The sequence below is a fragment of the Cyprinodon tularosa genome, unplaced genomic scaffold (assembly GCF_016077235.1).
Source record: "Cyprinodon tularosa strain WSP-4 unplaced genomic scaffold, ASM1607723v1 ctg44, whole genome shotgun sequence".
NCBI lineage: Eukaryota > Metazoa > Chordata > Actinopteri > Cyprinodontiformes > Cyprinodontidae > Cyprinodon > Cyprinodon tularosa.
In genome coordinates, this window is record NW_024039163.1 from 3197758 (window position 1) to 3212393 (window position 14636).

The following is a 14636-nucleotide window of genomic DNA, read 5'->3' on the forward strand; positions in this document are numbered from 1 at the left end:
ACAGGAGGATGAAGAACGATTTGATGTTGTTGCCATTATGGTGAGTCTTATCATTCTTCCAAACCAACAAAAAAGAGATTTCACTAGAAGATTTATTTTTTGTTTTGTTTTAGAATGGACTAGCTAGGGCTGAATCTGACAAAAAATTAAATAAAATGTTTGATATCACATGAAGAGGGCTACATACAACAGATATCCTCCTGATCTAAAATCTGAACAGCATTAAGAAGAAAATAATATTAGACAAGATGTGAGATATTGGGGTTATCCCAACTAAGGGGCTGGATTCTTTGAAAGACATTCTTAGAGCTATAATGTAACAGAGCTGAGATAAAGGCTGCTCAGATCTACGAGAGAGATTAGGACAGGAATCCCACAGTATTACAGAGACTCCAGGAGGCAGCAGCTTCAAATAAGGCTGACAAATACGACCTTCTTTTGCCCATTGTGAAGGATAGCTCTGGGTTATCATTCATGGCCAAACTTTTCCCATGATTCAGTGCGAGTCGAGGTGGACTGATTAAGCTCGGGAAGTGATATCCCAACTGTGACCCAAAATAAAGATTTTTTGAGGCAACACTGTAGGTTTGTTCAACTCAAATAAAAACTCTGTTCAATAAGAATTAACTTAATAAAAAAAAGAGAAAAAAAGTTTGATATTTCTTGACTCCAGCTCGCTTTGGCAGCTGCTAGGATTTTAGACTGTCTTCCCTCCCTCTCCTGTGTTGAACTACTAGATGGAAGCTAAACTTACATTGCATTGAGCTAATATCAAAATGTTCACATCTAGCAAAATGTTTTTCATCTAAATAATCATTAATTCATATCAACTGCTGTGATATGGCCTATATTGTACTGTTTTTTGTTTTTCTGTAAAGACAAGCCATAAAAAAGTAATGACAAAAGAAACTTTTAGTGTCTAAATTAAATTTTTCCTTCAAAAATAAATGTAATATATTAATATTAGGATAAAGGATATTAAAAAAGCAAAGGCAGACTCAACTGCCTCCATAAATCTATCCCTCACGGTGTCATGGTTGCTAGGTGACCAAAGTTACGCTTAGGTGAGAATGAGGCTGGCTGCTGGAGGCTAGACCGTCCCAAATCAACGTTAATCACTTCCAGCCTTCGAGGTCTGGGTGGGCTGTGTTCTTCAAAGGATGCAGCCCCTGAACTGGGAGATACCCGTTAACAATCTCATACCAGACAGCAGAATGCAACTTCAGATTTTATATATTTTTTAATAACAGCAGATTTTTTTGTTTCTAGGTTAATGGTCAGTAATATATGTAAGACAAAAGCTAAATCCCAACTTTTAAATTTAAATAAACTAAAATTTGTCACATTTTCCTATTTATCAGAGCTAATAAATATGACACAAAACAGAAAAGGATATGCAAATCCACAAGAAGATACTGACTCTCTGCAAGCGTCATACTTAATACTAATAATATTCCTTTCAATTGGGACAGATAACGTAGCAGCCATGCACTTTTTTGCAGGATATATAGTTAGTGATCTGGCCATTTTAGTTAGTCGCTTCCATTCTTTATTTAATGGCCAAATTGTCCAAAAATCTATACAGAGTTCTCGAATATGGCTCAGGAGTTTTACGGCAGCTCTAGAAAATATATATTGTATAAATCTAATCTAGAACAAAAATGGATATAATTATAAGAAAAGCATGAATAGTAATTTGAGCACGGTAACAGTATATATGAACATTATGAGTGCCTGGTTTGACAAAATACAACCCATCAAAACTGGGTTGTATTTTTTTAGATTCAGCAAATGTGCGCCGACCATGCTTGTTACAAAGATCTGCCTTTTCTCATCCAAAGTGAACACACCATTAGGAGCACCATTAGAAACATTAGGAACATCGGTGGACAGGTGGACTGTGATGTCTCACAGAGACAGACACCGAATCTGGAATTTGAACGGCTGTTAAGTGTATAAGCCAAATAGGAAATCAGACAGAGAAACTAATGGTGGCATATAGTTTTCTATAGAGGACCAATGATGAGCAAAGTCTGGACAGTAAAACGTGTTCTATTTTTATACAGTGACATTGAAAAAACAAAAAGACTTAGAGGGAGGCTTCCTTAAAAAAATAGAGAACGGGCCAAAATGTTGCTTAGCATTGGAGAGGTGGGAGTAGCTTCTCATCAGCAGGAGACCACAGTGTTTGTAAAAAAGGGGGTGCATGTATAGCTCAGATTGGTCATTAGTGGAGCTTTGGCTTTGCATGATTTAATTGGGACAAACATGTTTTAGTATAATTACCAAAGGCTGGGAAATGAACAGTGTTATCACAAGGGGCAAGAAAACAAACAGAAACTGTCCAGGCCAAAAAAAATTAATAAATAGAAAATCAGCAAGCATGTTGCTTCAGGGCTGTAAGGACTCGACCAAGAAAGGCTGCAAAAGCAGCAGGGCTTGTGTACGGATAAAAAAAAAGAAAAAAAATGGAAACACTGTTTACCGATACAGCTGTAAGAAAAGACCAGTGTTTTCAAACATGCTGTTTCTAAAAGTAATTACTTACACCAGAGCTTGAACTACAAGGCGCTGATGTTGTAGTGTCGTTTAGTAAAAAACAAAGGCTTCCTTGTAAAATCCTTATTCTGATTATGAGTGTGTTTCCCATACTGAAAGCAGAATGAGTTATTTATGTGATGTGGTGGCTGCTATTGAATTACCGGTTCTCATTTCGCTGTGTGTATCTTGGTTGGGGGTCAGCATCTCCATCATTAACATCGTAGCTTGCCTCAGGGTCCTAAAAGAGACATGAAAATAGATAGCAATCAAGTTATTTCTAATTTCTCCTCAAGAGTTTAATTAACCTTCTTCTACCCTTTTATATCTAGATTTTTTTATTTTGAAAATTGTTTGGATGTATAAAAAGTAGCTGTATGCTACACATAATCCACAGCATGTTATCCACTTTTCTTTGTCATCAATTAGCTTCTTTCATACAGGGCTTTTTGAGCTCAAAGCAATCCAAAATCTTTTATAGATGTAAGGATGAAAAGAACACATTAAAAGAACAAGGAAAACTGATTACAGGCGTTGTAGAATTGTTCACTGGTAAAATTCATACTCTTTACAATTTTTATTTTTGTAGATATATGACATAAAACTGTTTCTATAAAGACTTTATGTAAGAGTCAATAAGTAATGCATTACTGTTGAGGGGAAGGTAACTATCCGTACACTAAGCAGATCCATAGCTAAAAGAATAAAAGTTTTCTCCAAAAATGTAATCTTTAATAACATATGGAAGGAAATAAATCTGTAATAAGAAATATAAAGGATATTTAAAGTTTGCCTTCTGCCATCTAAGGACCACAGCAAATGGGTGGAAAATAATGCTGTGACATGATATAAAAATCTTTTTTAAACATATACACTACAGTGTAATATCCTAAACACGCAGTCATAGTGCTATAACATGGTGGTGGCAGCATCATGCTTCTTCTTTCAGGGACAGGAAAGCTAGATCAAGATAAAGGAACAAATGACTGGATAATACAGAGAGAAAACCTATGAAAGATTCCCATTCCAGCAAGAAAAAAAGCAGCCCCAGGAGCCGTGTGATTGAGAACAGAATACATTTAATCGTAAATAGAATATAGTGAACAAGTTCAAGATTATTTGTCACTCATTTACAAAGGTAAAATCAATTAACTATATTTATTCATCAAAAAATTATGGCATTAAGGCTTACAGATAATCAGAACCCAAACACCTGTTTCAGAGTATTAGAATATTAAATAAGATTAATAGTAAAGATGTTTTAAACAGAAATGTTATGCTATATATATATATATATATATATATATATATATATATATATATATATATATATATATATATATATATATATATATATATATATATATATATATACACAAGTAATTTCCCTCTGGGATTGTTAAAGTATTTCTGATTCTGAAAATAGAAAGGAGTAGAATAGAATGAAAAAGGAAATATTGTCATTGTCTCACAGTAGGAAAAACATTTAACAAAACAATAAAGTCATAGGAAAATAAAAGCAAGCCAATTCACAACAGGAAAGAATACATAAAGACTAAAAAATAAGAAACTATACAGTTATTAAAAATAATTATAAATCAACTGAATAAGACAATCTTAAATGTAAAAGATATTTGAGCATAAAAAAAACAATTAACCTGTTTATTTACAACCTGAAAATCACCAAAAACTATTTAGAAATGCATGAGAAGGCATTAATTAAATCAGCTTCTGCTCTTTAATCCATGGGAGGGGTCTAGACTGTCATAATAATTTGGAGGCACATAATATGTCATGCGGTTTAAGACTTTTTTATAAGAATAAAAAAACTGTCCAAACTGAAAAGTAATGGATTTCAAATTTTAAAGCTGCTGGGAGAAAGAAACTGTGATTATTCTACTTTTTGCACCTAGCATGCATCATGCACAGCATCATGGGTGGTGTGAGCACATTGTAAAATGCAGTTGTTAATTTTGCCAGGAACCTTCTGTCTCCTACACCTGTAGTCGGGGTTAGAGGGGGCAACCTAAGGACAAACCTGATCTGCCTGATAACCAGGGTGAAAATAAAATGGAACGGTCTGATACTGCATACTAGTAAAAGCTGCTGGCTACTATTTTGTGCCAGTGGGGGTACAGTAACCAACCTGATGATCTGAATGTGCCATTGTTAAATTTCACCCATGCTTATTCAATACGTGTCTGATGCGCACTCAACTCTGGCAAACTCTGCTCCACCAACTGTGCTTGTGCAGAAATCCAATAGATTTGTGTATAGATATATATGTGTATAGATATGTGTATAGATATATATAGGTTATATTGTTATAAATCTGAAAAAAAGAAAATTCAATCAAAAATGCATGTAACAAACAAATACCGGCCAATAAACGTTTTTTGTATAGTACTGGCAAGAATTTCAATCTACTTTCACCCCTGCTGATAACCTTAATGTATCTAAGCATGTTCTCTAAGCTGTAGATTAGCTGATGTTCCAGAACATTCCAGAATATGGCTGATGTCACAGCAGAGAGAGGTTGTTTTAAGGTTGCTTTAACAGAGGTTAGGGTCAGGGAGGTTTGCTGGCAAATCAAGAGCAGTAACAATATGACCACTGACCCAGCTTATGGTAGCATTGGCAGTGTGGGCAGGTGCCAACTGGCACTGAAAAATGAAAGTATCTTTAAAAAAGCCTGTCAGCAGAAGGAAGCATTGAGAGCTTTAAAATGTCCTAACTTAACAAAACACAGAAACCAACACCAGTAGATAAAACAGCAGCTCCAATAATCAGTAAAAAATGAATATGGGGATATATCGGCCTGCCTCTAAAGTCTCTGATATTATAAAGCATTGGGGCCAGTGTCTATCTCTGTAATCTATGGGTGAGCTGCTGTGTACAACCTGGACAGGTCGCCAGTTTGTTGCAGTTTTTAAACACATTTCCTCCTTATTTGGACTGTGAAAATGCAAACCATACGCCATTAACACTGTCATCGGCTCACCGAGGTAGGTAAACAAGCTGCAGCCCTGACAGCAGAGAGCCAGTGTGAAGAAAAAAAAAAAGCTCACCACTGACAGTGGAAACATAAGTGAATTATGCCCATACCCTGACTTTTAATGCGATATGCACTATGTTTAGGGCCTTTTCAGACCCCTTAGCAACTTAGCCACAAATCTTATTGTAGATTTTGGCGACAGGGTGAAACAGTAGAGTTTAGTGTCTTCAGCGAGAAGTGATTGAGCAAGCCCCTCTCTTCTCCAAGGCACCGTCAGAAACAGACGCTGCAGCCTGTTCTGCAGTTAGATAGAAAAAACCGACTCCTGCTTCCCCACTGAAAGGTAGTTACACATGGTAAAAATTTCCACTGATGGCCCCTGAATTAAAACGTGGAATGTAAATATAATAGGTTGCATATTTTTCTCCTTGTTTCACCTGTTTTACTGAAATAGATCCTATCTGCATTCACACCCAGCCTCAATTACTGTCTGCCTCTGCTAACTGTTTTTAAGCTAAATTGGAAAACATAAAATGGATTTAGTTTCAGTTGAAGCTTAAATAACCTTCTGGAACACCACATATTTGATAAGGTTTATGTTGAGTTTGAAACCTATGTGAAGTATTTATAGTCTTTTTCTATCTTGCCAATGTTGTTTGGCCTTCAATAATGACCTTTCTAATTTTACTGGACTTCCAGCAACATGGATTCTAGATCTCTCTGCCCCTAACTCCAGGCTATAGGATCTTGATTTTCAAATGAAATGCAAACACTAATTTAAAAGTAACTTTGGACCACTGACCAGCAGTCCAGTCTTTTTTGTCACATGTTCAGCGATTGTTTTAGATAAGGAATGCAGTAAATGTAGCTTATGTGCAGAATTGTGCCATGGCTCTTGATGCACTGCTTCCAGCCTCAGCTCCCTCCCTATGAAGCCTCAGCATTCTTGAATGGGCTTCGCTTAATCTTCCCTTCCAGGCTAAGTTTGTCCCTGTTCCACCTTTTCCAACCCAACATTTTCCTTCCACTCAACGTTCTGTAATTATGCTTTAATTATTTCACAATATTGTTATTTACTGAGATACCAAAATTTATTATCCAGAGCCTATAATCCTAATGTGTGAAGATTCTATATAATTTAGGACTTTCTTTTTCTGGAATGAGTGACAAAAATAGATGTAACTTTTTCACATACTGATTCTTTTGAGATGATATCTGAAGTAAATCCATGATAAGATCTGAAGAGTGATGTCCACAAAAGCTCTCAGTCTAATCTGAAAGACTTTGTGGTATTTTGCAAAGAAACAAAAGTCTCTATAGGTACAAGGCTAAGGGGGGTATATCCCAAGAGATCTGAAGCTGTAATGGCAGCATATTGGGTTCAACAAAGTATCGATTAGGAGGTAAGCAATGAATAAATTTGTTTCACTTTACAATTTTGAGCTACTTTGTTTTGGTCTATTATAGAAACCTATAAAAGAGTACAACTAATTTCCCAAGCTACCTCTCACACGACCAATTATATAGAGAAATAAATGGAAATATATAGAAAATACAACAGGTGACTTTTGGACGAGATCTTAAAAATAAACGCTCGTTGAAAGAATCCTGAGAGCTTAACACTCTGCCTCCCAATGAGGGCCTGGAAATCTGGGAGAAAAAAAAATCCTTTGCTCTAAGAGTATTGACTTATGGGGTGGTGATGGGGAATAATGAGATTTTTAATGTAAGATGAAAACAGGCCATTAAGGGCTTTATGTGTGATAAGTAGGATTTTAAATGTGATCCAGAATTTCACAGGAAGACAAATTAGTGTGGTAGAATAGGAGATATATGTGATCACTCCTTGCAGAACCAGTCAATACTCTGGCTGCACAGCTTTGAGCCAGCTGTGTGTTGCTCTGGGAACTAATTGGTCCCTTGGCAAGAGCAGCATTTCAGTTGTCTAAACTAGAACAGACAAAAGTATGGACCAATTTTCCAGCATCAAATTTTGACATTTAAAATAGTACATGTTTTATGTAAAGTGGAAAATGGGACTGGCATTTAGCTTTTACATAATAAATAATTATGTTATATTTTATATTTTACTGAGGAGTGCAGTACCGAGCAGGTTTTGTTTCTTTTGCTGGTTTAGGAAAGCTTAAAGATTCAGTCAGTTTGCTACAACAGGGTTCCTTAGAGTCAAAGTGCTAGATTACAGGGTTATTGTAGAATCTTCAGTGTAATGTGGAATCCATGTGCTCTCTTGTTCAAAAACTGAAACACTCAACTTAATCATTCCTGGCTTGGATCATTTTATGCTGAACATTGATTCTTCAGAACAATTTGGTATTATTCAAAATCTCAATTACACAAAAACATTGTGTAAATTATTTTTTGTAAGAAGTTGTTAATTTAACAACAACCTCCAATAGAGCTGGTTTGATTATTCCAGCGTGAAGAGCAGCTACATGACAATGAACAAGCATGTTACTAACCTGTTAATATGCTAAATGCATAATCCTAGCTGTACACTTACACTGACAATAAATAAAACATGTCTGCTGAGACAGAAGTAACGCATTCATAATTAACATTTCAACCATAACGTAAGCAGTGCATAGCTTTTGGCTTTGCACAAGCCTGCAGTGGCATTCTCTGTTTTTCTCACCATTAATTAAAAAAAATCTACTGTATTAAATGATTTTTGACAAATCCAGCTGTAGTTGCACCTGTAGCTTAGGTTTAGCATTTTTTCCACTTACATAATTGCTGATGAGGTCAGGGTGGTCCTTTTCAATACCATCATCCAGGATGGTCACCACAACACCTCTCCCAGTGTAGCCTTGAGCCCAAGCTGCTTTCGTATTCAAGTCTTGATGTGTTGGATTGGACTGAAAGAAACAAAAGTCTTTTGTTTAGGTGTCAGTTTGCTTAGAGCCACTCTTCTCAAACAAAAACTGGCAGATAGGTTTTGTCACTGACAGAAAAGCTCAATTCTTCTGCAAAAATACAACAAAAAACAACACCCTTCTACTTACAAGGATGAAAACCAAAAACGCAGCAATGTTTAACACAAAGGTACTGAACAGCCAAAATGAAAGGCAACCTGTTGAAATTCACCAGTCCTTTTGAAAATATTTGGCTCTTGACGTAAATAACAGTGTGTGAGCTTTAGAGTGGAGGGAGAGGAACACAAATAGGGGTGATAGAGTGGCTGCTGAAAGTCATACAGTGAGCGGTATGAAAAGTAAGCACTGTAGGTGGACGAGGTGGTTAAAGATAGAATCATATAGACTCAGAGAATAAAACAACCTTCTCACACTGCAATGTTCCTTTCCATTCCATGTACATTTTGTATGAGAAATATTTCCTTTAATTATAAGGCAAATATACCAATGTCCTTGTATTAACAGCTGGAATAAAATACACAATATATGGTTAATATTAAAGAGACAAAATAAGATAGAAACACTATTTTTGATTAAGTACGAAGCACATTACCCCAAAATAAACGAACTGATCCAACTGATTACTACAGTGTTTATGTGTCATTCAGTTCATGTTAAACTATTTTTGTGTATGGGAGACGGTTAGAAATCTCAAATTACTTTATTATCTTAGTATCCATAGAAACAAATATCCTGCCTTCACCACTTTAATGTTTAATGCTGTTTGAAACAATAAGGTGACTAAAGAATTGACTCCCACACCCAGCTTGTATCAGGAAATCATTTACTTAGAAATTGTTAGACAAGATGAAGTCCGCTAAAAAAAGGTCAGAAATCAACATGATAAATATTGGTTCAAAGAGATGGAAAAGAAGGAGAAATGTAGTCTTCAAGATTGCATTCTTTTGTTAGTCAGAAAAGTGAAAAAAGAACTCAAATAAAGATCAAAAGCAATACAAACCCAGCTGAGCTGTGGTAAGGTCAGTGTTTTAATAGTAAGAAAGAGAATAGGCAAAGATGACATTGATGGGAGATTTTTACAGCAAAAACATCTGCTGATTAAAAAGGAACAAAAAGGCACAGCTCTTTTTCTGATGAGCTTAATCAATAAAGCCTGACAAAAAAGCAATAAAGAGAAATCATTAAGGGGGCATGATATTCTTCACAGCTCAGCAATAGCTCTCACTGTACTGTAAAATGGCTATGATGCCAACAAAGCTCCAGTGGCATGCGCCTCAGACTCAAGAAGCTTTATAATCCTCTTAGTTCTGAAGTCAGAGTTGTGTAGAATACTTTGTATGGAAAAGAATGTTAAGACAGTCAAGACATTTAAAAGTCTAATGCTAAATGTCAGAGGTGGTTTCAGGACTTCCATCCACTGTTGTCTTATGTCATGTTTGGTCGGCTGCAGGGACAGTTTCAGGTAAATAAACAAGAACAAAAAAGAGAGATTAGTAGGGGAATTCAGACAATTCTAAGCAGACTATGAATGATGGAATAGACATAGCAACAGCACCAAAAGGAATCTTAATGTACAGATCATGTTTATATGATAAACATCTTGAGATGTATTGAATTTTGCTTTAAAGCCTTGCTGGTGATGAAGAGGGGGGATGTATGGCTTACAAGCTTCAAGTACAGTGATAAAATATATGAAGAGCAATATGACATTTTAACCCGATGAAAATAAATGCAATGTTGAAAAAAAATAAAATCTCATATCTCTGCTCTAATAATTATGACTTTAAACAAAATATACAGACAGTGATATCATGTGTCATTTTGGGATTTCATATTCATTTTATGCTGATAATACTATACTGCAGTGTTGTTCTTGGCAGCTTCAGAAGTTTCAGTTTTAGACGAAAATGTGCATGAATTATTTTTTTTAACATTTGGAGCTAAAAGCTTATAGAGCAGGAGAAATGCAGATTTAATCATCATCCGTCCCTCCTCATCATCTCCTATTCATGCCGTTCGTGCCTCATTCAGTCTTCCTCTCACTGACTCCTTTATTTTCTACAAGGAACTGGCATATGTTCAAACTTAGTAGAGAAAAACTCAGATGTGTAAACTTCACCGTTCTCAAATCAAAATGATTAACAAAAGCAGTCGTAACTAGCCCTGAAATTACAGACTGAAGGTCACTGATTAAATCAAACCATTGCTGTCTGGATCGCAGGAATCATTAACACAGGAGAGCATATATTAAAAGATCTACACACATGATAGATACCCACTGGGGATGACAAAATGAACATAGTGAAGGAGGTAAACTTTGGTGAAATTCCACTTGCTGTCTAACTATAAATCACTCTATTTTCTACAGGGACACACAAAACGACTGAACTAATGTTACAGCAACCAACTCAGCCAGCTTTAGCCTAATGTTGACAGGACTTTATCTTTCTAGGAATGTCAGTGCAGAGAGCCTTAAAGGAATAGTACACCCAAAACATGATTAGCCTTCATTTTCTACTCACCTCCATGCTGAACAACACTCTGGAGTACTTTTTTGATATCTCAAATGCATCTGGAGATCTGGGAGGCTTCTTGCTGTCTGCTGACATTCAAATAATGGAGGTCCATGGCGCCCGAGACAGAAAGGTCCATAAAAGTCCACAAAAACGTGTCAATATTCCTCCATACTGCTCGTCCAATGTAATCCAAGTGTCCTGAGTGGGTAGCATCCAGAATTTACTCGAAACGAAGTCATTTAGAATGTTTTTAGAGCATAAACAGTAGTGTATAGGATTTCCTAATAGCGCCCCCATGCGCGCTCACGATTCTACGGAAGCCGGCAGACCAAACCGGAAGGAAGTGCGCATTCAGCGTCTGGTCTGCCGATAATGCAAGCGTAGAAGAAGAAATGTGCTGTTTACCTGTGCAAAGAAAGAAACAACGAAAGAAAAATGTCTGAGGACTTCAGTGTTGAGGAAGAGCATGAGTTCTTTGCCGAGCTGAATGCGCTGGTTTGGTCTGCCGGCTTCCGTAGAATCGTGAGCGCGCATGGGGGCGCTATTAGGAAATCCTATACACTACTGTTTAGGCTCTAAAACGTTCTAAATGACTTCGTTTCGAGTAAATTCTGGATGCTACCCACTCAGGACACTTGGATTACATTGGACGAGCAGTATGGAGGAATATTGACAAGTTTTTGTGGACTTTTGTGGACCTTTCTGTCTCAGGCACCATAGACCTCCATTATTTGAATGTCAGCAGACAGCAAGAAGTCTCCCAGATCTCCAGATGCATTTGAGATATCAAAAAAGTACTCCAGAGTGTTGTTCAGCATGGAGGTGAGTAGAAAATGAAGGCTAATCATGTTTTGGGTGTACTATTCCTTTAAGGTGCAGCTGATGGTATTTTCTGTCCGTGTTTACATGCACATTTACCATCTGTCTATACTTTACATCTGATTTTGTTTTGAATTGATCATATTTAAAGTATATCCATAGATCCTTCTAACCAACAATCCTGTAGGCCCCTCGCAGGTGGTGGTGGGCGGGGCCAAATATGCACAGGATTCGGCGCAGTCTTGAGGATCCTTTACCTTTGACTTGGAGATTAGATATGTAATAGGTAGAAATGTCATTGATTTGTTTGTCCATCATTTTCATCTAGTCTAGACAAAAACTAACACACGTCTCATCAGTTTTTGTCATATAAGAGCCATTTTTATTTTGTGACCGTTTCATTATCGCCATAAAAATAAAATTTTTTAACTAAATGTTTCCGTCATAGTTTATGAAAACAACACTTCTATGCTGTCAGTTGCTGTTAACTTTTAATCATATATCAAAAGAAGAAAAAAAGGCCTGAACCCACCAGGTACCACTGCTTGGGGAAATCTGGATCTGTGGGGTCTTCAAAAATGTCCCTCTTCTTTCTTCGTTTCACCACTTGCTGCTCCGCCCACAGGACCTAGAGGACCCAGACACACACACAAAGAGCATACTAATAAATAAACCCACGCACAAAGGAAAATTCCCAGTTTACGCTGCTGCCCTCACATCATATCTGCTGTTACTAATCTTGCTGTTTCAGATGTGATTGCAGTGTCAAACAGGACAAGAGACGAGGAAAACATGGCCCCAGTTGGGTTCAAACGTAATAACTCCAGAGAAAAAAAACTGAGACGACGAGGAAATCTAATTTGCTTCATTCCTCGGATCCAGGGGGACAATGGCTCAAGTACTGAAAGTGTTCTTGATGTAAAACAAGGATATTAAAGTATATTCTATAATGTCAATACTTACCAATAACTGTAGTTAATCATCAGAAACAGAGAACATGTCATTTAATTTACACAGACAGAATTAAGCCATCACCTTGTTATAGACAACAAAAGTGACAGCTGTGTGGAGAACACACTAAAGTCTAAGGGTCATTGATCCAGATATCAGTTACTGTAGGCCATCTGTACACATAGTATAAGCCTGCATGTATTATACTGCCCATTGTTAGTTGTTGTATGCTGGGGAAGATCATCCAGGTCATAGTTATTCTAAAAAAGTTAAAAGTAAACCACTGGACTTTATTTTCCAAGTACAGTATGAAGACGTTTGTCTGGAATAGGGTATGAGTTCAAGTCTTTATAGAACAGCCCAACAAAAGCTTAGAAAACTTGCAAATTGAACCGAAAACAGGTCCACCCTTTGCTAATGGGTTGTTGTACCTTCCGGAAAGGAAGAATAAGGGAAACCGTTGGGTCTTTCATAATGCCTACTGTGAGCCCCTTCACTCCAGAAACATTGCAAATGTAACCGTATCCTCCGAAGCAAAACTATTTAAAATATTTAATAACAGGGAGAAAAAAAACTGTGGTCTAGGGTGAGGAAAAGGAATTGACATACATCACAGCACAAAGAAGTGATGAAATGAAATCAGAGGGAGGTCTAAGCATGGGATCCGAATCCGCATGAATGATAAAATATTTGCTTCATCTATTGCAAAGATTCCTGAGGATATTAAGTGTTTGATCATTAAGGATGGAACATGCTTCTATTGTTTCTGATAGAAATCGACTGAAAACAAGAGATCCAGAGATTTGGATGGTTTCTGTGTTACTGTTGTAAGATGAAAAAAGGACATCCATCAGTAACTTTACCCACTTAATGGAACTCAGTGAGTTTGAGCTGACAGTAAGTGAGAGCAGGAGTACACTCTGTGGGAAGATTGTTAGTCCATCAAACAGAGAGAAAAAACGACCAGCCATGCTTGTTTTATAACCTATGGCCAATTTTTAAAAAACTAACTTTCAGCTCCACACAGAAGTGATGGTAGATGTATTGGCTTGTATGTCTATGCATGTATGTGCAACAAAATACTAACTCAGTCACCAATGAGAAAAGGGATTACCTGCATGCTGTAGTTTGGTTGTTTTTATCATCATTGTACTTTTTCCTTCAAGTCTTATTTCTAATAATAGATCATGTGCTGTACAGACTTAAACCAAATTTCTATATAATCCTAATTTGTTTAACACACAGATGACTTTTTCATACTTCCATATTAGGAAAGTCTTCTGAAAGGATGTTCAGCTAGACCTGCCCTGACCCGTCCAATTGCTTTCCGTGATTGCACCATGCCAAAGAGCTAACAGGAGACTCTGAGTAGAACCACAGTGCTGACGACTTAAGAAGAGGTTTGAAAAAAAACCTAATTATTTGTCCATTGAGACCCGTCAGCCATTCATTCAGGTAACAACAGAGAACTACGCTTCAAAGGGTGCCAATAGTTTCCCTCGTTCTTCACGTCATACTTATGCTCTTTGTACCTGACTTTTTCTAAGATACAAAAAGTGGCTTGTGTCTAGTATTAATACCTGGAGACATTTTGTTAAATTGGCAAAAAGGTCAAACTGACCTGAAACACCTTTTCACTAAATACCAGAAAAAAAATGGATGTGTTACAGAAAAGTGTCTCTGTTGTATTATGAATTTGGAAATGTTGGCAAACCTTTGGAAATCTCTGATGAACACCATCTACAATGACTACACATGGTGAGTAGTAATGTTAACCAATGGCAAACTATTATGCTATGGTTACTCTGAGCTTGTTCATCTGTCTTTTAAAATACACATTTTGTGGAGGCTCCTACCTCACACATGGGGCAATGTTTCCTCTACGCCTACTATTGAATTCACTCTCACGGCAGAAAGGCTAAA

At 36.8% G+C, this 14636-nt stretch overlaps 1 protein-coding gene across 1 annotated transcript in view; it reads right to left on the reverse strand.

Moving 5' to 3' along the window:
• The window catches only part of furinb (furin (paired basic amino acid cleaving enzyme) b), a 168986-nt gene that overhangs the window by 82729 nt on the left and 71621 nt on the right, over nt 1-14636 (reverse strand). The window contains exons 4-6 of the mRNA XM_038300063.1: nt 12295-12390; nt 8281-8409; nt 2703-2779 (exon numbers count right to left, since the gene is read on the reverse strand). Of these exons, the coding sequence (XP_038155991.1) occupies nt 2703-2779; nt 8281-8409; nt 12295-12390 (302 nt within the window). The remainder of the gene's footprint in view (nt 1-2702; nt 2780-8280; nt 8410-12294; nt 12391-14636) is intronic.